Source organism: Somniosus microcephalus, chromosome 3 (assembly GCF_052327205.1).
Source record: "Somniosus microcephalus isolate GS21.2 chromosome 3, FLI_Smic_1.0, whole genome shotgun sequence".
NCBI lineage: Eukaryota > Metazoa > Chordata > Chondrichthyes > Squaliformes > Somniosidae > Somniosus > Somniosus microcephalus.
In genome coordinates, this window is record NC_140989.1 from 290260201 (window position 1) to 290284692 (window position 24492).

The 24492-nt window shown below is 42.2% G+C and overlaps 2 protein-coding genes across 5 annotated transcripts in view; one reads left to right on the plus strand and one right to left on the minus strand.

Annotated features, from left to right (window-relative positions):
- Positions 1-11353, plus strand: part of LOC147122050 (interleukin-12 receptor subunit beta-2-like) — a 52828-nt gene extending 41475 nt beyond the window's left edge. Inside the window, exons 12-15 of the mRNA XM_085982744.1 lie at positions 1458-1598; positions 3431-3539; positions 5031-5130; positions 8872-11353. Of these exons, the coding sequence (XP_085838870.1) occupies positions 1458-1598; positions 3431-3539; positions 5031-5130; positions 8872-9399 (878 nt within the window). The 3' untranslated portion in view covers positions 9400-11353. The remainder of the gene's footprint in view (positions 1-1457; positions 1599-3430; positions 3540-5030; positions 5131-8871) is intronic.
- Positions 11354-15381: 4028 nt separating this feature from the next.
- The window catches only part of LOC147122051 (SERPINE1 mRNA-binding protein 1-like), a 58479-nt gene continuing 49368 nt past the window's right edge, over positions 15382-24492 (minus strand). For all 4 annotated transcript variants that reach the window (XM_085982742.1, XM_085982743.1, XM_085982741.1 and 1 more), the window contains one exon: positions 15382-23647. In XM_085982742.1, coding sequence (XP_085838868.1) covers positions 23591-23647 — 57 coding nt within the window. In that variant the 3' untranslated portion in view covers positions 15382-23590. The remainder of the gene's footprint in view (positions 23648-24492) is intronic.

The following is a 24492-nucleotide window of genomic DNA, read 5'->3' on the forward strand; positions in this document are numbered from 1 at the left end:
ATAAAGTGCTAAAGGAGCTTCACGAGGGGCATCTGGGTGGAGTGAAAATGAAGAACCTAGCCAGAGCGTTTGTGTGGTGGCCAGGTATTGATGGAGACATCGAAGAAATGACCAAGAGCTGTCTCGGATGCCAGAAGGTCCAAAACGCCCCACCACAAGCCCCTCTACATCCATGGGAGTGGCCCTCATCTCCATGGCAAAGGGTACACATCGACTTTGCTGGTCCATTTATGGACTCAATGTTCTTAATCGCGGTTGATGCACACTCCAAGTGGCCGGAGGTAATAAAGATGTCCTCCACCACCACGGAAAAAACCATCACAGTATTAAGGACCATATTTGCCAGGAATGGGCTGCCTGAACAGATCTGTTCTGATAATGGACCGCAATTTGTGTCCGAAGAATTCAGGAAGTTCTTAAAAAACAATGGGGTTAAGCACTACACGTCCGCCCCATACCATCCCGCTACCAATGGATTAGCTGAAAGGTTTGTCCAGACCTTCAAGAAGGCCATAAAGGCCATGGGTAATGAAGACATAAATCTACAACATAAGGTAGATAACTTCTTGTTTGCATACAGGAATGCCACACATGTGGTTACAAACCAAACTCCCGCCATGATGTTTTTCAATAGAAGACTAAGATGCCGGCTGGATTTGATCAAGCCAAACATCAGAAGGGACGTAGAGAACCGGCAATTTCAAGGCATGAATGAAAGGCCAACTAGAACCTTCCAGATAGGTCAACAAGTTTTGGCCCGGGACTACCGTACCGAGAAATGGCAGCCTGGAACTATTTGCACACGACTAGGACCGCTGATGTATACCGTCACATGCACTATATAAGCTGTGTCTTTATGCATCTCTTCACTTCACCTGACAAAGGAGCAGCGCTCCGAAAGCTTGTGATTTCAAATAAAACTGTTGGACTATAACCTAGTGTTGTGTGACTTCTTACATTTTGAATGTGATGTAGGCAAAGGTCAGAGATCAGGTCACCCACCTACCCTCTCAGCTGATTACACTGCATAGCCCACGGAGACCCAATGAAGAAGAGAAAATAGCTTTAAACACATAGAAAAGCAGAATGCACTCAATGGATTCACTAACATTATAGTACAAGAAACATGAAAATAGGCCCGCCCCCAAGGCTCAGTTGTATTTCCACTACATGTTGTGGTAGTGAAATTCCTGGTCTGTGCCCAAGTTACCCAAGGTGGCAGTGGGGGTGCTATAGTTTACATTAGTGACCCTAGCTAGGAGAAGAGAAACAAACGAGACAGGATTCCAGTTCCACTGATCAGCCTCACTGTGGAGCAGCATGAGTCACCACTAACTGGGTAGGAGGGGGAGAAATTGAGGAGATGAATGAAAGTAACACAGATCCTAATAAAAGGACAAACTGGAACAGAATGATTTGGGGTCTATGATTTGTATTCATTCTTTGCTGTTGCACAGGGCATATTGATCCGACCAGCAGGAATTACACAATTCCAGATCTGAAACCCGGAGCAGGATACATTGTGTGGATGACAGCGGTAACTACAGCTGGAGAAGGGAAGAATGGAGAACAACAGAGATTTTACTTCAACCAAGAAAGTAAGGAAGTGTAACAGAACTCTGAATGTTTCTAAATGAATTTAAACAAATGTGTACAATAGGCATATTGGTTCAAACCTGCCACTGTTTTACCCCAGATAATAACATTGTAATATCAATGGCCATTGACTAAACCACGAAAGAAATGCATTAGGAGAGTTTAAAATGGCACACAAGCAGTGGATAAATCTATCTCCTTGGGGTGATTTTTGTGCTGCTATGGGCCAGTTTGTTTAGAAATGGGGCAGTAACGGGACCAAAATCAAGCAGCAGGTCATCATGCCGAATTACCATCCGTCCTGATTTTTTCTGGGCAGGCCAGAGGCTGGGAATTCTGCAGCGAGTGTCTCACCTCCTGACTCCCCAAAGCCTTTCCACCATCTACAAGGCACAAGTCAGGAGTGTGATGGAATACTCTCCACTTGCCTGGATGAGTGCAGCTCCAACAACACTCAAGAAGCTCGACACCATTCAGGATAAAGCAGCCCGCTTGATTGGCACTCCCTCCACCACCGGCGCACTGTGGCTGCAGTGTGTACCATCTACAAGATGCACTGCAGCAACTCGCCAAAGCTCCTTCAACAGCACCTTCCAAACCCGCGACCTCTACCACTTAGAAGGACAAGGGCAGCAGACGCATGGGAACATCACCACCTACAAGTTCCCCTCCAAGCCACACACCATCCTGACTTGGACCTGTATCGCCGTTCCTTCACTGTCGCTGGGCCAAAATCCTGGAACTCCCTTCCTAACAGCATTGTGGGTGTACCTACACCATATGGACTGCAGCGGTTCAAGGTGGCGGCTCACCACCGTCTTCTCAAGGGCAATTAGGGATGGGCACTAAATGCAGGCCTAGCCAGCCAGCGACGCCCACATCCCATCAATGAATAAAAAAAATCTCCATCCAGCCATCCATAGCTTCCATCGAAAACAGGCAGGAGGCGCTTGCATACATGCAGATCAGGGTCAGATGACAAAGTTAAGACCCCCAATGTCACACCTGACTTATGTGCAGTTCCTGGTCCCACCCACCAACCATGGGCAGTACAAGTCTGAAATCAGCCATTTCTCATAAAAATCAGCCTCAGTCAGGGAAAGCTGGACAGCGGTTTGGGAGATTTTATGGCAGTCACACGTGAGTCTTTTTGAACCTTAAAGGAAAAGTAAATTTTATGTATTTGCTGCTGTAGGTTCTGCACACAAGATGCCTGCTGCTCTAAAGTGCAGCCTGTTTTAATTCCAGATAATTAAACCCCTCCCCTTTAAAGTGCTGCTACAGGCCCTTCACATTCGTCCACCCCACCCGATTACCTGGCTCCAGATAGATGAGCTGCCGATTGGGGAGCATGGGTCACGCCGGCACTGAACACGTTATAATGAGGACCCAAGACCAATATGGATCGGGGACCACACTGACTGCTCTGGGCAGTCGCCACATGCAGTTTTAAAATGTAATACAATTCGGCCCACCACTTGCCTGAATAACCCTCGAAATGAAAATCCCCCAGGGTGTATACTGAACCATACAAACCAAAAAGGTCCCATAGGACCACACCAACCAATAAAAGCATTTTAAAACAGTCTACACCCACATGTGAAGGATAGCCACTTAGATGAGGTATCAGAGGGTGGTCATATCCTGGCAGTAGTCAAACGTCTTTAGTGGTTTAGAAGGATAGAAAATTGGACGGACAGGAAAAAACAGTTCTCAATATTGTAAGGGGGGAGATGGTCACTATTTTAGAGTTATAGGCAGAAGGTTGGTCAGTCTGTTGAAGTTGTTATTCTGCTCAGTGGATTGAAACTGTTGAAATGTTCTTGCCCTTCAGGTACTCCAAGCTTTGACAGCAAGTCCATCATAGTGGTCGTCGTTGCAGTAACGTTCTTGGGTGCTGTCATAATTTCTGGATTTTGTTTATGGCAGTCGGCTAGAAACAGGTAATAAATCTGAAATTATGGTATGCTTGCTGTGATTAAATGAATTCACAGTCTCTGTTTAAAGGTAGACCTCACTACTGTTTGTTATGTTGATAGCTCTGAATTTCTGGCACCAGTAAAGGACAGACCGCAGATTAAATAACAACTTACACCAGTCTTCATTTTTAAATCTTTCCCACCTACCAAACTTCTTTTAAACACTATTGCAATCAGGAGTTGCTTCTTCAATTTTGCCGTTGCTGAGTGTTATGGTTAGTAGAGAATAATTTACGCAATTTTCAGTGGCAGGTTGTGAGTGGCATTCAAGAGGATCTCCACTTGATGCGAGAGAAGGAAAAAAAACAACAGATGGATCGAGCTCTTTATTTTTTAAATTAAGATGTTCGGACTGGTTCATGCACTTTAGATTCAAGTATTTCTCATCCATTACCTTTTGCATGGGTGTAGCCATTGGTGGGCCTGGGAGGGTCACGATCCCTCCCCCATTAGCACCAGGCCCACCCAAATCCTGCCCACGCTGAAGCAAAATGCAACAGCAGCAGAGAAGCGTAGCGTAGATTCCCCCAAATTAACAGTCAGACGCAAGCAGAGCAGCAAAGCCCAGTCTTAAAACCAGGGAGATTGGCCACCAAGAAAGGTGATCAGAACAGACGTAGAGCGGACCTCTAAATGTACCGCCCGTCTATCAGTCTCAAGTCTTTTAACATTGTGTCCATTGGGGTGACTGGGAGGGAGCAGTAGTTGGAACAAAGAAGTGACTTGAGTTATTTGTACAATATATTATAAATGATTTGCTGCAACATCAGACCTTTGCCTGCCCACCCACCATAAGTTGGGGCCCATCCAAATTCCCATTCCTAGATACCTCATCGGCATAAATTAAACCAATCCCTGCTCCTGATCTGTTCAAATGTGCCCAACCACTCAAGGAGTGCATTATCAAGGGGTGGGGTGGGGGGAGTGGCGCAGGGGGGAAAAGGGTTAAAGGCTAGATTTTGGTTCCATTTAATTGAATATTCAAATTGTAACTATTCAATCAGTTGATTGATGGTCTGACACTTCAGCCTGATTTAAAGTGAACATTTTCCAAACCAGGAGTACAGCTCATTTTCATTCTGAATACTTACACTCCTCCTCTTTAAAGTGCTGCCGCAGGCCCTTCACATTCGGCCACCCCACCCGATTTCCCAACTCCAGAGCTGCCTATTGGGGAGCTAGTTTCACGGCGACACCAAGCACATTATAAGGCCAAGCACATTATAATGAGGACCTAGGACCAATAGGGATCGGGACCCATGCTGACTCCTCTGGGCAGCTGCCACATACAGTTTTAAATATAATATAATTTGGCCCCACCATTCACCTAAATAGCCCTCAAAACGAAAGAAATATTACAGAACGTGGACAATCAGTGTATGTGATCATTCCTCAAGCTAGGCTTTATGAACTGACAAAAGGTACTCATCTGTCTTGTATTTTATATTGCCGCAGGATTTGGTCCATTTTATCGAAACTCACATCTCGACTGTATGTTAGAAACATTCCTGATCCAGCTAACTGCACTTGGGCAAAGGAATACACTGTAATTAAGGTAACATGTTTGTTATAAAAACTTTCCATTCTATGTTCGAAAATACATTCTACATGGGTTGGGATAGTGTCAGTAAATACAAGTTATTTGGAGAATCCTTTTTCATTATTACTTTTCTTTGTCTGTCAATCAAATTTACAATGACTTTGAATCAAATAAATTGAACAGATTTTAGCAGTTCTTGGTCAAGCCACTAGATGGAGCACTATGCAAGTGTTATCCACTCCAACCCAGCAACAGGAAAAAAATAAGCTATGCTCCATTTGTAACTGTTTTAAGTGGTCCTCGCATTCAGAAAGATGTCACAGAGCATTTTCCAGGATGGAAGGGAAACAGTGACCAAGCAGGAGGAAGGAAAAAGGGGAAAAGGGAGCAGAAAGCACAGGAGAGCTTTTAAAAACAGATGGGGGGATGGCAAAGGTGAACTGTGTTCCTCCAACTCTAACCTCTTGTGCAACCCCCACTTCCTTTGCCCCACCATTGGCAGCTGTGCTATCATCCATCGAGGCCCTGCGTTCTGGAATTCCCTCCCCAAACCACTTCACCTCTCAGTTTCCCCAAGACACTGCTTAAAATCTACCTCTCCAACCAAGCATTTGGTCACATGCTCTAACGTACAATCATAAAATGAACACAGAAGTAGGGCATTCAGCCCATCATGCCTGTGCCGGCTCTTTGAAAGAGCTAATCAATTAGTCCCATTTCGAACGGTCTCAGCTGTGGCTCAGTGGATAGCACTCTCGCCCAAGTCAGAAGGTTGTGGGTTCAAGTCCCACTCCATAAACTTGAGTACAAAAGTCTAGGTTGACACTCCACTTCAGTACTGAGGGAGGTGCAGTCTTTCGTTGAGCTTCGTTGGAACAGTGCAAGAGGCCAAGGACGGAGAGGTAGCATAGTGGCTATGTTACTGGACTAGTAATCCAGAGGCCTGGACTAATGGTCCGGAAACGTGAGTTCAAATCCCACCACGGCAGCTGGGGAATTTAAATGCAGTTAGTAAATAAATCTGGAATAAAAAGCTAGCATCAGTAATGGTGACCATGATTGTCGTAAAAACCCATCTGGTTCACTAATGTCTTTTAGGGAAAGAAATCTGCTGTCCTTACCTGGTCTGGCCTATATGGGACTCCAGACCCACAGCAATGTGGTTAACTCTTAACTGCCCTCTGAAATAGCTGAGCAAGCCTCACCACCACCTTAAGGGCAATTAGGAATGGGCAATAAATGCTAGCCTTGCCAGCGATGCCCACATCCCATGAACGAATAAAAAGTCAGAATGGGAGTGGAGCAGAGAATTAAAGTGACAGGAACACATGCCCTTTTACCTCCTCCCTTCCCACTGTCCAGGGCTCCAAACACTCCTTCCAGGTAAAACAGCGATTTACTTGTACTTCTTGCAATTTAGTATAATGTATTTGCTGCTCACGATGCGGTCTCCTCTACATTGGGGAGACCAAACGCAGATTGGGAGACCACTTTGCAGAACACCTCTGTTCAGTCCGTAAGGGTGACCCCAAGCTTCCGGTTGCCTGTCACTTTAACTCTCTGCTCCACTCCCACTTTGACCTCTCTGTCCTCAGTCTTTTACGTTGAGCTTTGGAAGAACAGTGTAAGCTCGAGGAACAGCACCTCATCTTTCGATTCGGCACTTTACAGCCTTCTGGTTCAAGTTCAACAATTTCAGACCATAACCTCCGCCCCTATTTTTTTTTCCCACATGACAGCTGTTGATGATTCTGCCATTCCCATTTACACTTCATCTAGACTCATCTTGTGTTTCTTAACTTGTCCCATTACCATCTCCTTTTGCCTTGCAGCATCATCCCTCGTCACTTAATCACTCCTGTCTTCCATCCCATCACAGACCTTCCCTTTGTTCTTTCCTCCCCTCCACCTTTTCCCTGCCCTTGCTTAAAAATCTGTTACATCTCTAACTTTATCCAGTTCTGACGAAGGGTCATCGACCTGAGACGTTAGCTGTTTCTCTTGCTACAGATGCTGCCTGACCTGCTGAATATTTCCAGCATTTTCTGTTTTTATTTATTTTAGGGATGTTGCTTGAAGGATAAATATTGGCCAGGGCACCAGGAGAGCTTCTCTGCTCTTTGAACAGTGCAACGGAGTCTTTTATGTCCACCCGAGAGAGCAGAAGGGGTCTCGGTTTAACATCTGATCCAAAGATTGCACTACCTCAGTACTGAACTGAAGTGTCAGCCTGGATTATGTGCTAAAGTCTATAGCAGGGTTTGTACCCACAATGTTATGACTCAAGGGGCAAGAGTGCCATTAACAGAGCCAGGCTGGGTGATGAGGACCGGTTTTAAAACACTGTACAACAATCCTGCCAAAGCTTCTTGCAGATAAAGTTACTGACCTGAGTTAGGAAGGGGAATCGATAAGACAGGGAGCGATGTCCACTCTGATGGCAGTTTGTCTGTGGATTTTGAAAACCCACTCTGGGGAGCATACACTGTGCTAAATAGTTAAACAGAAGAAAAAGCAATTTCTGCTGATTGGACCCAGATATCACAGCACAGATATCACAGCAATTCACATATGCACACCACTTAAAATTTGCTCTGCACAGAAACAACCGACCTACCCCACCCACCTTTTACAAAATATTATCTGATAAATTTAGCCCTTGCTTACCTCTGGGCAACAACTCTGTCACAAGCTTTATTTCTACAATTGTCAGTGCTCCTCTGAACTTTCTCTTCTTCCCTCCCCCCAACCTAAAAAATCCTACATGCTGTTCTTCTGCAGTGAAATCAAGACTCGTCATGCAATTTCCTACACTGACTCATTCTTTCCCAACACCTGAAAACGGTGAAACTCATTACTTTTTAAACAGAATAGGGTTAACTCTTTCTGCAACAGAAAATCAAAGATTGATCCAGTCATAACTAATCCATCCATTTAGGCCTCTGCGTTTTTGCCCCTAATCAGTAAAGATAGTCAAAACTTCAGCATATTCATCCCTCCTCAGATCTCTACAATCCAATCTGGCCAGCTGCCCTCCAAAGACATCATTTCCACCCCCTCCCCCGAGCAGTACACAAAGCATTGTGTCCCGTGGAGCATTTAATCTATGCCTTTCCCTATAACCGCCAATATTATGTTACCAATTTCAGTAACAGTATTTCTTCAATGCTCAAGGATAATTTTGGCAAAGAAAACAGGTACACAATCAAACCACTTTCTTTCAGATATGACCATCTTTTTGTCTCTTGGATTTTTTTTAATTTTTTTTTTTAAACTCAGTGAATTTTCTTCTAACCCATTTTAATCAGGTGCTCAAGTGTCACTACCCCTCATCGGGTTGGTATACAACCTTGGGGTTGCCAACCATTTGATTTTAAGAAGTCTTCGATTGGTTTATATTTCATACATTTCCAAAACAGGCCAAAGAGATTGATCATAACCTCTTACAGCATGTCCAAATAGGAGGGAGTGAAAATCAGAGTCAGACCTTCATGGTCTCTGCTGCCTCGTGGCAACCAATTGCAGGCAATGTTGGCAGTTGCCTGTGAGAGGCCCACCTTCTTAACGGCAAGCTTCTACCCTGCCAGCAGAAAAAGATTCTTAAAAATACAAAAACACTCCATGAGGGGAAAGGGAAATTTTACCTAAAGACCCATTAAAAAAATTATAAAATGTACTTATCCATGGTTATTTGCACTTTTGAAATTTGATTTACAGATGCATGATTCCTGAATCTGCTCACTTTTCTTACTACAGGGCAAGATGGACTTGACATACACCGACTTCCAAACGGAATCAACTTCCGCTTATGAAGATCCCGAGACTCTACAAGTAGAGGAAATGTCATCCGAGCAGGAATTGTGCAGCAGTGTGGAGATTGTTGACCAAAATCAGAGTAGCCAGCAATCCGTATTGCTAATTCAGTCCACAACTAGTCAGCTGCAACAGAGCAAGGAACTGAGCCAAGGTCTTTCACCAGGGAACAGCCAAGAGAACATTCTGGACTACAAGTGCCAACTCCCTTGTTTATACATTGAAAAGCTGCCCTCTGTGGAAATTAACCAGGAGCTCACAGATTCAAACAACTCCATAATGAACCAAAATGTTGGTTACATCCCCTCCAACTTCCTACATGTTACTGACAACACTACAGAGACCAACAGTGATTTTTTTGCAGATTCCTTTTCATTCATGCCTCTTCCTTCCTTATCCAGAATGGAAATCCCCTATGGAGAACTAACATTAGATGTAGTGAAAATTGATTGTAGTTTGCTTGTGGAATAAGATAATCACATTTCTTAATTTTCTTAATCAAGCAGTACACACTGTATTTTGAGAGCATGAATTGCTGACCATTAACTGCCAGGGAAAGTATGACACTCTCAGATAATGGGCACTTCTTGCTCTTTTCCAACATTGTGCTATGTGATTGTTTGAGCATCCATCTAGGAAGGTTGCAGGTACTGTACTGCAGGGGTAAGCATTCGGGCCACTGAGTGCACATGTGCATGTAAAACAGAATGTTTCAATAATATTGTTATATACAAGGTGAGATAGCTGTGTGTCTCAGTCACCTTGAGCATTCCACCCCTCCCCCCCCCCCCCCCCCCAAAACTGTAGAACTGCTGGCTGGAGGCAGTCTGGGACCAGATGTTTTATTGTAAATATATTTTTCTGTGACATCATGAAGTTCTGCTCCAGTGCCATGAAGTAGATTTTATGGACATCGCTCCCCCATTAGTGGCAGCACTGGAACTTAATGACATCTTAAACACAATTCATGATGTCAAAGGAGCTTCACACAAAATTAGTGCTCCCAGGCTCCTCCAACCAGCAGTTTAACAGAGCAGTTAACTCCTGATGCCCAAGTTTTTGATGCATGAACATTTCCTTCAACTGAATGCAGACAAAACAAGAAACACCCTTTTCTCCTTCCATGCCTCTCTACTTAGTTCATCAACTTCCCCAACCAGCAATGCTGAACCTTGGCATGGTCTATTTCAAGTTTAATTTGCTCAGTCATCAAGACTGCCGTCTTCTAGCTCCACCTCTGCCACTGTTGCTGAAATTGTCATCCATGACCATCATCTCAAGGTGTGACCGCTAATGCTCTTATCCCATCTTCCCTGCTTCCACCCTCCATAAATTGGAACTCATGCAAAATGCTATAAGCCTTTCCTTACACGTTCAAAACCCCACACTTCCATTCCCGACGAGTTCCATAGGCTCCCTGCATCAAACTCCAAAATCCTTGCCCTTACCTTTAAAATGTCATGAACTCACCCCTATCCTACCTCCTCACATACTTCACTCTTCTGACACATTGTTCATTGTTCCCCATTCCCTGTACTCCCCTTGACGGCCGATGTTCACACAACTCCTCACTAAATCTCCTCCCTTCCGGCTTTCAAAAGACTTTTCAAAAAGGCACATACCCTTTCAGTCCCCATTGCCTAATTCCATCTACTTGTTCTTCCCTCTCAATATCCCGACATCCTTTCAACATGAACACAAAGTCAAAATACTGCAGATGCTGGAAATCTGAAATAATAAACAGAAAATGCTGGAAACACTCAGCAGGTCAGGCAGCATCTGTGGAGAGAAACAGTTAACGTTTCAGGTCGATGACCATCAGAACTGGAAAAAGTTAGAGATGTAACAGGTTTTAAGTTACAACTATATAAATACAAGTAGTTATTAAATACACTGGTGTGGTACAGAGCTATACAGACTGGGAAGGTGCTATATTTGATTCCCAGACAGGGTAGCAGTAGGAGAAAATCAACACGGGTTTCCAATTACTGGGCAGTGATACCTGCTGGTAAATTTGCATGTGGATGTTGGTCGAGGGCAGTTTTGAGCTCAGCTTTGATGCTCCCATGATCAAATAGCCTACCAACACTCAGTGTCTTGGCTCACAAATGAAGAATGGCAATTTAGGGGAGATACTGAAGGGCCATGGAACCATGCCCAGGCTTCAAGAAAATTGTCTAAAAAAGGAGAAAAAACACAGCAATAAAAAAGGCGATTGAGACACATGTATAAATGTACAGACATCTTTTATAACATTTAGGATTCAGTAACCAATATCGCCCTCATTTTAAAATAAATCATGATTTCTTCTATGCAATGAAACGCTCTACCTTAAAGCTATTGACCTGCATTATTTTGAGGCACTTTTTACACCTTATCTACTACTTTGACAAATAGGACTTGAATTAAATATCCTTTTGCAAGATCTTGGTTTAATGGCTCATCTGACAGACATCTCTAGCAGTGCAGCACTCCCTCAGTACTGCACTTATGCGCTCAAGTCTCTATCAACATTTCATTGTGCAGTACACAGTCTGCTGCATATTATGACAAATAAAATTGAATTGAGTGGAACTTGAACCCACAACATTCTGACTCTGATGACACTACCACCAGAGCCAAGGCTGACACCTTCTAGCCAACAGAGGGAATAATTTCATGCCATCCATCTGGGCTTATTTCAAAGCCAAGTCCGAGAAGTGAAATAATAGTGCTGTTAAACCAGTGGACCATCCAGTACCAATAATTTAATTCAAACATTACAGTAGTTTGAAGAGAATTCTGAAGGTGGCGAAAGTTGTAGCGGCTTATGATAAAAATTTCAGAGGGCAGAGGCTTGATGGCTGAAGGCTTTACTAGTGCCAGGGAAAACGACACAGGAGGCATGAATTGGAAGAATGGACAGTGCAGTATGGTGGCAGGTGATTACAGAAATAGGGTGGAGGAATGCCATGGTGGGATCTGTAAATCAGGGCAATGTGCTGGGAACACAAGGCCAAGGGGTATAGGTGAGCAGATCATAGAGGATGCAGGCAGCCCAGTTCTGGTGAATTCAGATTTTGTGTAGGGTGGAACCAGAAAGTCCAGCAAGAGCATTGAAGTAATTAAGGTACAGATGAGCACTTCAGAAGCTGTGGGATGAGGTGGGGACAGAGGTGGAAAAATTATGAGGTGGAAATAGACCCATCTTGTAGTTGGACTGGATGTGGGGTTTGATGCTTGGGACAGAGGTTGCACACCCTTTGTTTTAACCCGAGCTAGGAGATGGAAGAGGGATAAAAAAAATCAAGGCTACGGTGCAAAGTTTTTAAGCAGAGGGCAAATAGGATGGCTTCAGTTATGCCGATTGAGCTGGAAATGGTTCTGGCTCATACAACTCAATGCACAGTAACAGCTGTGGAATACAGGGTGGTGATGTAGAGGTGAAACTGGGTATTGTTAGCTGACCCTATGTTTACAGATAATTTGCTGAACAGCAATATGTAGATGAGAGATAGATCAAAGATGGAACATTTGGGGCGTACCAGAAACCTTTGCAGATGTGCCGACTAGTGGGTTAGGTAGGAATGGGACCATGAAAAGGCAGTCTCAGATGGGCCAAAGGAGAGTCACTGCATTAGGATCAAATGATCCATCGCATTGAGGTAGGGAAGGGATAACATAGAATATCATTGGTGACTTTGTCCAGGCCTGGGGGTGGAATTTAAGCTACTTTGAAGGGAGTGGCATGGAGTTGGCTGGCAACAATGCATTCAAGGACTTTGGAAGACCAGGTGGAAATGGAAGTTTTTGGAGAAGCCAGATGAGGTGAGGGTGGGCTTTTTAGAAAAGGACAAAGGTAATGATAGCAGTTTTGAAAGCGCAAAACAATGCCAGAGGAAAGGAAGCAGTGGATGACGCAAGTATTGGACCAGGGAGTAGTAAAGTGGCCACGAACAGAGCTGGGTCTGATGTGGATGGGAGGGGGAAGACGGGAGAAGCTAGAATAATATTTTATAGGAGAGGAAACAATATTGCTTGAAGAGCTCAAGGCAAAACTGGTGATGGTCTAAGTTGTTTGCACACTATGCACTCGATTTGAGGCTACAAGATGGATGTTGGACTGGGGTAAATGCTGGAAGCATGAGGCCATGAGCAGCAATCATCAGTGCCCCTGGACTTGGTGGGGGGTAGAGGAGCACAAAATTTGGGGCCCCTGTATGGTGAAAGAGCTTTTGAGCATTAGTAAGTGGCTCCTGCTAGAAAGCCTACACTGCGGCTGGCTGTTAAAGATCAGAGAGCTCATTTTTGCGTGTAAGCTTGAATAACAAATATCAACATGTAGTTCAACCAGTGGGGTGGAGCACCAAATGACCACGCTGGCAAAGAATCAGAGGGCTGCTTGCACTCATGTTACTGCTCTGAAGTGATCCTACAGGAAGGTGCACAGTGTGTGGCTGCCTCGATGGTGAAAAAGCCTGCCAGAAGCCACTGTTTAAGTTCATGAATCAGGAATGGCCACTTGTGCAAGTTATCAATGCTGCTGGCGATCTTCCAACTGGACCTCAGCATGGGTTAATGCCTTTAATTGTGTAGGAGAAGAGGCGAACTGGAAAATAAAATATAGAATAACCAGCTGAATAATTTCAATTGGTTCTTTTCCCAACTGGAAAGTTTATTTTTCTTCTGCAAACCACCGCTGTGCATTTTTAAGTGAACATATTCTGACTCAAACCTTCTGAATTGCATCAACGTAAAATGTATTTGGCTCTCGTGTACAATGTAGTTATTAATCAATTTAAACAAATTGCAGGTATAAATCCTAAGATTTTTCAATGAACTGTAGTGAAACAAGATCTTTTTCACAGCACAAAGATAGATTATGCTTGATACATTAATGTGTTTTTGATGTCATCAGCTGCCAATTCCTACTCCATGTTGCTATCACATGACCCCACAGTAAACAGTGCATCCCTGGACGCTGGCAAAAAACAGAATTCACCATCTAGACTTGGATGAATAGCCACTTGCACAAGATACACAAGAGTAACTTGGCACTCTTGACAGGAATACCAGCATGAATCAATGTCTTCAAGAAGGGGTCAAATTGAAGGATAGCTTGATAATGGCTTTCAATGTTGTGACTTAACAGAATGATGCCGTCAACTGCAAGAGCTACCTGAAACCATTTATAAAAATTAATAATCGAAGCCTTACCCTTAGGTTACAAATCACTAGATTACACCCTTATTTTCTATACTGCATGTAGAATTGTACATGTTTACTGATTGTTCCAGATACATCATCAGGTGTGTTCCATAGTCTCAGTGCACTCTGAATGACATTAACAGAGATATATTTCTGAGATTACTGAAGTTAATTGAAACATGCTGCTGTGGATTGAAAGGAAATACCATCCAATATAAACTAACATTAGTCACATCGTAGATACTGCTGTTTAGCTGAATTTCCTTAAATCTTTCCCATGAAATACACACAATCTTGAGTAACGAAACATGGAGGTGATTCTATTTTTGAAACGTATTTTGTAAAGTCCCATGCATTCAGCTATAGGTGGGGATACTAAAGCCATGGCGCTCTCGATGTGTGTGAAGTAGTTTTGAAAGTGAAACCCAACTGCTAAACATTACTGGGAAAACATGTGACTGAAGTTCATCAACTTGAGTATCCTAACACACCACCTTCCCATTAAAATGGTTTCTGCCCCACTACCTGCACCAAACACTCAAAAATTTTAGGTTAAGACACCTCCAATTAAACACACACTAATCCTGCAACTGCCTATTGACCAAATAAAATTCATGTGGTCTCCTCAAAAGGAACCTTCACCTCAAAAACCGTAACATGCTACAGGTTTACAGCACGAGGGGCCATTTGGCCCATGATGCCTGTACCAGCTCTTGGTTACAGCAATCCAAAACTATTCCCATTGCCCTGCACCGTCCTGTTTCCAATACTTATTCAAACTTCCCTTAATACCCTCTTAGCCTTCCACATTAGTTTCCTTGCTATGCCCTCAATATGACAGAGCTTAATTAAACTAACTGAAAGGACACTTGGGGTGCTTTAAAAAGGTATTGTCCCAAGAAAAAGGCAAGCCTTTTCATTTCACTGGAAACACAAAGTCAATGACAAGTCAAAGTACAGGTAGACTATCCTTTATCCGAACTTCCGAAAACCTCTAAAAACCGAAAGTTTTTTCATTCAGCGTAAGTCGTGCGCACGCCAACCCCCCGCTGACGCCGACCCCCACCAAATTTCCCAGTCTTATAAAATACCTTCTGAAATCCGAAATTTTCCGAAATCCGAAACACTGCTGGTCCCGAGGTTTTCGGATAAAGGATAGTCTACCTGTACTTACAAGCACACAATTTTTATCCCTTTCCCTCATGCCATTGGGCATAATTTGCCACAACTTTTCATTAAGAACTCCTTTAATGATTGTAAGTGACCAACAATGCAAAGGTATTTAATGTAGCATTTCCACATTAATGAAGCATTACATCACTGTTATTACACACAATGGAACTGCAAGATATGGAAAGAAAAATACAATTTTCAAAACTAAAGATTAACTTGTGACCAGTTGACTTCTCACGAGTATGAACTTTTTACTGGTGTTCAAGCAAAGTGTCACATTGAGATCATGTTGCTCCACTATAAATAAAACCATATTCTACATCCTCCTTTACAGTATCTGCTGCTCTTTCAATTCAGCTCCCTTATGCCATTGTGGATAGTAACTCCCAAGTCAGTTTTAATTTGTATATATTTGTTGGTTGTCATCAAAAAGTGGGTGAAATCTGATTTATTTTTTTTATTTTTTTTTATTAAATAAAAGAGGGTATTTCTGGATGCTTCTGTATTTTGCTCCCTTTTTCTTCACCTACCAGACCTTGCAGCCTGCTTCGAGTACCACCAGTCTCCTGTAACCTGCTGCTAGAGATATTAAGTGTGAACCTCCCCTCCAATTTCCTCTCCTCCCTGCTGAGAAGTCAAGTTTAAAGTTTAGGTTTAATTCCCGATGATAGGAAACATAACATTTTTATAACTGGAAATATTGAAATGTAGTAACTCATTGAATGATTCAAGGTACAGTAGCCCAATGGTTATGGTACTTGACGAGCAACACAGGAGGTGATGAATTTAAATCCCACCATTTGTTGTGAAAATGAATTCAATAAATTTGTCAATTTGTGGGCCAGCACCACAAAAGGACAAGCAGCTGCTGGATTGTTGCAAAAACCCAATTTGTTCATTAATGTCCTTCGGGCACTAATCAGGCACGATGGGCCGAATATGTGCTACAAGATTCTATGATCCAAGGAAAGGGAACTCGCCATCCCTAACTGGGTCTTGCCTACACGCAACTCCAGTTCCACACTACATGGTTGACTCAATGTCCTAAAGGGCAGCAAGGGATGGGAAATAAATACAGGATTGCCAGCATAAATCCATCCAAGAATTTTTTTTTTTCTATTTGTTCCTATGGATTGCCAACACCATCAGATTTAGTCCATCCTTCTCACTTCCAAGTGGAATGGGAGGAATAAACACTGATAGAAAACCACTTAATACAACATTCTACAATGTAGGGAGCAATACTTCTTGTAATAAACCTTCAATTGTATGGTTTTTATGCTCAATTTGTACAAATATGAAAAAGCTAGTTCAGATCAAAGTAAACAGCTGCTTAAAACAAAATAACTACAGACCAGTTCAGATCGATTACATTAACCTGACCATTGCAAAGCAATTGTTGGAGCAATAAATCAAATCCTATTGAACCTAAATAACAATTATGTTAAAAAACTGCAACGTCTTTCCTTAGCAATATTCACGTTTTTCCACAAAGGACTGACCAATACATTAAGACAGTTTCCATTGCGCAATAATGGAGAACATGCATATCTTCCAGTGTTTAAATAGCATTCACTTTGCAAACAAAACAGCTTCTTTTAAATATAGACAAACTCGGTTTAAAAAACGATCATGTTCCTCACAAATATGTTGCATATACTAACATAATTCAACACATCCAAACAGATTTCTGCTGACTCATGTTTCAAATCACTTCAATATAATGAAAGTTGCAAAGGGACATTGATGGAGTTTAATGTGGGAGAAGTGTAAGGTCATCCACTTTGGACCCAAGATAGATAGATCAGGTATTTTCTAAATGGTGAAAAGCTAGGAACTGTGGAGGAGCAGAGATTTAGGGGTCCATGTACAGAAACCACCAAAAGCTAGTGTATATCTACAAACAAGAATTAAAAAGGCTAATGGAATGCTGGCCTTTATGTAGGGTTGAAATATAAAGGGAGAGGTTGCTGTTACAGAATGCTCCGGTTATACCCCATCTGATGTAGTATGTTAAGTTCTGGGCACAACGCCTCAGGAAGGATTAGCCTGGGGCGGGGGTGGTGGTGAGGGGGGGCACCAGGGTTAAAAGGGTTAAATTATGAAGACAGGTTGCATAGACTAGGCTTGTATTCCTCAAAGTATAGAAGATCAAAGTGCTAAAATGGGATTTCATAGGAAGAGAGAAACTATTTCCTCTGGAGAGAGTCCAGAACAAGGAGGCATAACCTGAAAATTAGAGCTAGGCAGTTCAGGGGTGATGTCAGGAAGTACTTCTTCACTCAAAGGTTAGTGCAAATCTGGAACTCTTTCCCTCATCCCAACCCAAAAAGCTGTTGAGCCCAAGCTAATTGAAAATGTCAAATTGGTAGGCAAGGGTATTAAGGGTTATAGAACCAAGATAGGTAAATGGAGTTTACAGATCAGCCATGATCCAACTGAATGGCAGAACAGGTTCAAGGGGCTGAACGGCATACTCCTGTTCCTATATACCCAGTTTAGGTGGGCCATGATTAAGAAGTTTGCAGATGATACAAAAATTGGCCGTGTGGTCAATAAAGAAAGCTGTAGGAAGATGAAGAATCTGGAGAAGTGTGAAGTAATGCATTTGGGGAGGGCTAACAAGGCAAGGGAATACACTAAGTGGTAGGACACTGAGAAATGTAGAGTAACAGAGGGACCTTGGAGTGCATGCCCACAGATCTCTGAAGGTAGCAGGACAGGTAGATAAAGTGGTTAAGACTACATAGGGGAGTCTTTCCTTTATTAGCCGAGGCATAGAATGGAAGAGCAGAGGTTATGCTTGAACTGTATAAAACACTAGTTAGGCCACAGCTAGAATATGGCGTACAGTTCTGGTCACATTACAGGAAAGATGTGATTGCACTAGAGGATACAGAGGAGATTTACGAGGATGGTGCCAGGACGAGAATTCTAGCTTGAGGAAAGATTGGATAGGCTGGGGTAGATTTCTTTGGAACAGAGGAAGCGGAGGGGAGACTTAAATGAGGTGTATAAAATTGAGGGACCTAGATAGAGTGGATAGGGAGCACCTATTTCCCTTAGCAAAAAGAGGTCAATAGCCAGGGGCATAGATTTACAGTAACTGGTAGAAAGATTAGAGGGGAGTGGAGAAATGTTTTCACCCAGAGGGCAATGGGGGTCTGGAACACACTGTCTGAAGAGGGCTTCTGCCTCACATTTAAACAATATTTGGATATGCACTTGAAGTGCCGTAACCTGCAAGGCTATGGACCAAAAGTTGGAAAGTGGGATTAGGCTGGATAACTTTTCGCCCGGCGCAGACACGATGGGTCGAATGGCCTCCTTCTGTGCCATAAATTTCTATGATTCCAGTAGTAGCAGACAGGAAGTATAGTTTGCAGATAGCCATTAATTAAACAAAATCACAACAGAAAAATGTGGTGTACAACAGAGTTCTGTACCAATAGTGCGCATTAAAAAAAATTACCTCTAGTGCATTACCAGGGAGATTGCTGACAATATTTTAATTTTAAGTACTGAGTTTTATTTTGTGCAGACGTGATTACCCTTAGGATTACCAACAGCAAGTCAGAAGTATTGCAGTTTGTAAACATCAGGAGCAATTGTAAACATCAGGAGCATTGTATGATTTAACCCACTATGGTATGGTAGATCGCGTCCCTTTATAGCCACATTGTCTACAACAGGTAGAACGTCCCAAATCCAGCAACCTTGGGACCGAGGCCGAGCCGGTTTTCCCAGACTTCGGAACGTGTTTCTGATGTCCGAAGTCCGGAAACGCCCGAGCCCAGGTTGCGATATTTCCAGACTTTGGACATCAGAAACACGTGCAGAGTCCGGAAATGCCTAGGCCCAGGTTGCACTTTTGGTAAGCCTCCCTCAGGGTGTCCAGATTCCAGAACATTTTACAGATTCCAGACCCCTGCCACCAATCGTCCTGGAGTCTGGAACATTCTGGATTTGGGACACTCAACCTGTACGTGCTTTAAATAGGCACATCCTCAGATCAATTATACTGGGACAGATAGAGGTCAGTCAGAAGAAGAGTATGGGGAAGAGGGGTGGAGAGGACTGGAAAAAGTTAGAGATAGGGATGGGCAAGGCCAAGTAGGGACTTAAACACTAAAATAGAGATTTTAAATGAAGCATTGCGGACCAGCGGCCAATGTAGGTTCAGCGAGGAAGAGGGCGATAGGTAAGATAGAATAAGTGCAGAGTTTGATACAGGACCAGGCTGGCCAGATTAATGGAGAGAGTCAGGAAGTGACAAAGCCATGAGTGAGGGTTTCACCAGAAGATGGGTTGAGATAGTATATGTGGAAAGAGATACATGGTGGTCTTTTTGATGGAAAAGGCACATGATCAAACAGCTCAAAGTTGAGAACAGTGATTCAGCCAGAGTGTGTGGTCAGGTAGGGGGAAATAGTCAGTGGCGAGGATATGGTGTTTGTGCTGGGGCTAAAAGAATATGGTTTTAGCCTTCCCAATGTTTAGCTGTAGGAAATTATGGCACTTCCAAAAGTGAATTTGGAGAAGTCATCCGATAGCAGAGGGTTTAGAGGCAGAAGGGTAGAGCAGAGCATCATTAGCTGACCCTATACCTGCAGATGTTGTTGCCAAGAAGCAGCGTGTTAATAAGAGGGGGCAAGGATGGATCTTTGGAGAGGGGGAACTCCTAAAATGACAATGCAGGGATGGGAAGAAAAGCTGTTGCTAGAGATATTCAGGCTACAAATCGGATAGCATTAAAACCAAATCGAACATAGTCCTACTTAACTGGACATTGCAAGAGAGGCGGTGGCGCAGAATGTATGATCTGACCATATTTAAGAATGCAGAGGCTGAGGAGGAATAATGAATTAGTCAGTGAATGTCATTTGTGACTTCTGTTGGGCTGCATCAGTGCTGTGGGAGAGACAAAGGCCAGAACAGAATAATACAAATAGTTATGGGAAAGAGGGGCACAGATCTTGAACAACATGTCAACGTCATTGGAAAGGGAAGTTGGAGATTTGGTGGTAGTTAGAGAGAAGAGGTTATGAATGGGTTCTTTTGAAGAGGCAGAGTATGAAAAAAATTAGAGGACTTGCTTTTATGTATAGCACCTTCTCATGTTTCAATGTGCATAGAATAAATTATATTGTAGTAAAACATATGTAAGCAAATGTAGCAGCCATTTTGCACACAGCAAACTGTCACAAACAATGAGATGACTAGTTAATCTATTTTTGGTGGTAGTGGTTGAGGGAGTAATGTTGGCCAGGACACATTCCTTCTTCAACCATCAAAAGCAGATTAACTAGTCTTCAAATCCTATAGGATCTTTAATCTGCACCTAAACTTTAAAAGCAGGCAGACAGGATTGCAAGTTAACAACTCACCTAAAAGGTCTATGCCTCAAAAAAAAACACAATACAGGAAACTTTGGTTTATCCGGAGGTTGTATGGCCGGAAACTTTGCTCTAACGGCAGAAATCAGCAGCCGTTTTAGTTAGTTTTTTTTTCTTCTCCTAGCATTCTGTTAACGGGCAGGCTCTGGAAAGCGTCTTTGGAGCTTCGCAACAGCTTCAGAGACGCTTCAAGGTACGGGCCGAGTGTTTACGAGCTGTTGCTGAGCAAATGTTTGTTGTCAAATACAGAGATTTTCATCTCCGTATGCTTCAACGTTGACTTTGCATGTCCGGCACTTTTGATAGATCGGCAACACGCCGGTCCCGGATATCAGAACTTTTCCTGTATTCCATTCCTACTGCATTAAGAGTGTCAGCCTAGCTCGTGCTGAAGTTCTAGAGTAGTGCATTGTAGATACCTATACACTTACTAGTATTTCAGTCACTCCCAAGGCCCTTACAGTCAGGTCAGAAGCAGATATTTAATGGCAAACTTCCGATGATGGGACATTATGAATGAGAACACTCAATTGTGGACAGCATTCCTCATTCATCACAAGAGGGTTGAGGTCCATATAGGCAGTTTTTCCACCCCAGCCTATCCCATATGCAAATAGCAATTCCAAATGCATACAACAGGGTACCTTGCAGTAGAGGTATGTAAAATCCACCTTTAGAACATCTGGGATATCCGAGTAATTCGATAGACTACAGCTTGTACACCAAGTAAATCTGCTGCTCCAACGATTAATAAAATGTGGAACAGTTAATGACCATTTATGCTTATAGGTTTGTTATCTCGACTAAAAGAATCAAGGATTTAACAGGACATACCAGAAAGGGTGCAATGTAAAGATTTAGTGGATTTCACCGGTGAATGGATAGAAATCTTACCCCAAAAAGTAACTGTAGCACTTTTGCACATCCTTTTGCTGAGGTCTTTCACAAAGTGAAGCTGGCTAGATGTTGACATTAGGCAGTGTTTTTGGGTGAAATTTATGGATTTCTTTTTTGAAATGCTGGATATGGGGCACTTTCTCCTTTTAAACATCTAGTGCCTACATCAAGCAAGCCAAGTGCAAGTTAGAAGAACAAAGCTTTCCAGACTTTGCACCAATATGCCTTAACATGTCAAAAGATACTTCCAGTTTCAACTATAGCACCAGGAAGACTGACATGGGCAACAAGATTTTCAACTTGCTGGAATACTAAATTAAGGGCAATTTTGTATTTCAGGCTCTTGCCCTGCAAGAAAGCAATTGAAATTGAGAAGATGCTCATCCCATCATCAAGAGGTCAAAGACCAAGGTCTGACCCATTAAACCACTCAACTAAGGAGAAATTAATTCAATAAAGCCAATAAGCCCCACACATCTTTCAGCTGTTGCAAACCTGTAACAAACTCACGTTAACAGTTTACATTGGTTATCAGTTTGTGAATATATGGGGATTTTTTTTTTTTTTTTTTTGCAGTACACTAATAAAAATAGCCATTATCGTTATGTCTAAACAAGAGTCTTTCTGGGTTCAAAACAAAACTAGCAATTTGCTATCTGGCAACAACTATATGGACCATTTTAACTTGCTGGGGCAACGTTAAAGCAACCAGACAAAAATATACACAAGGTGTATAGTTAAACTTGGGATTTGTAGATTAAAAAAAAAAAATGAAATACCATTTCACTAAGTTAATTGACACGTCAATGGTATCTCACTTGTTTTTGTAACATTTCAAAAGTACACCTTTATTAAAACTTCAGCAACAGAAAAAGCTAGACTTCCACATTACAGCGTTTATTTTGAAATCCTAGTTTCCAGTATTTCAGGCTCACCATAAATACTAAAACTTAAAGAATCCACACCATCAAGGTGGCTCAGCAAATTGAGAGTATAAATCCAGTGCCTTAAAAAAGTAGTAATGTAGGTTGCTGTGCAGAGTGGCCAGTCTTCTCTCATTACCTCCTAAGGAAGAGGGGCAAGAGAAGTATTAAATAGAATGTCAATAGAGCTGCCTGGACACACTGGTCCAGCAGATGGCTAAACAGCACTATTTGGCAGGGGCCTAGAACATGAGTCCCACCACCCTCTCAGACACAGATGGCGTATGGTCCAGTGAGGCCTGTATATGAACAGAGAGTGGATTAGAAGGGGGTGAGGAGGGAGAAGAGAGAAGTAATTTTTTAAAAATGGGTACTAACCAGTGTCCATTTCAGTGACATCTGCTCCATTAGCCAAAAATATTCAAAATTGATCTTTCAGCAAATGTTCAGAATCTGCAACAATTGGAGGGGTGGGGGGGCAGTGGAATCCTAGTCCTTGCAATGTCAAACCACAAGACAATTTCTTCCCAGAAAAACAATTATCTTTGAGACAAGTAGTACCTTTTCCATTCTTACACAAGGTTGCATTTCCTCCAAACCCACTGCACCAGTTGGGTCATAGATCAGCAGCATACTAAACTGCACTAGGAGAGAATTCATCTGATGATGGCAAAAGGATTCTATACGCGTTGAAATAAAGCACCTCATTGGACTCATTGATGCACACTCTTCACACCTATATTTCAAGTTTGGAAATGCATATTTTCAAGCAGCAATACAAAAAAGTATCAATCCATGAAGAATGCATAATTTCTGAAAATTTATTATGAAAACAGCTTTTTTCCTCTGCTACCATTTACTTTTTTGTGGATATAAAACCAGCTACCAACATTTGTTGCTTCTGTGTAGCAAGAGAAGTCCATTTCAACAATTCCTTGTGGACAGTTCATATGTGTGAATGGCATGGATGACAGTCTTTTTTTTCCTTTTTTTCTGTTAATATAGTTGAGAAGGGTTCCTTAAGCATGCAAGCCTCATAGAGGGGGCCCCCCCCCGAGGATTTCAGGCCAGGCTGACGACATCCACTTAGGCCAGAGCTGGGAAAGCTTCTGGGTCATCAACATTTGGAACAGAGATGCTAGACTGCAAAATAAAAAAGAAATTTGATCAGAAAACCCAGAGTAAAGTAAGAGGTGTGCAACAAAACTAGCACTATAAAAAGCAAATTCAGAAACACTATTTAAGGAACAAAAATATAATATATCTGAGTTATCTAGGTTTCCAGGGCTTTATTTAGTAAGATTCTGGTTTAAATTTGGACAGCTCATTTCACTGCAATGTAAAGTACTGTTAAGAATTTAAGGGAAGTAACAAGTTTATATAATCAATATCTTATTTTAGTATTAAATGACTCTTTGATAGAGTTTGGATTACAAGATTAAATAAAACTGCCCCTTGTACAGTGATGTTCAACACTTAGTAGATTATAGTAATGAAAATTGAAGATAAGTGAGCGAGTCCATTGAGTTTAGTACTCCTGCAAAATCCTAGAGCTGAATGCCTGCAATCTTGAAAGTTAAATCAAATCAATAGTACTAGACACCTTTTGAGAAAACAAATTATACTGTCCACTCTCACTATAGGGAAAGCAAAATGTTTACTTTACTCGAGCATTTTTTTAAAAATCTGTTCAACCCAAGAAAATGTTTTATTAAAGATAGTTTTGGTATTCTGATTTACTTTCAATAAATTAAAGGATGCAGTAAAACTATTAAAACCAATAATAATGTTCCTGCTGAGAAAACAAAAAATTCCTGGAAGTTTTAAAATTGGAAACAAAAAACTATTTGCTGAGAAAATGTAGTCAGCTTGAAGTGTCACCTCAAGTACTGGTGCATGAAAAGGAAGGTAAACTGGTCTAGTTATGCAAGGAGAACAGCTTTCTTGTGCATTAACCTCGAAGCAACCAGATGAAGAATTTGACGGAC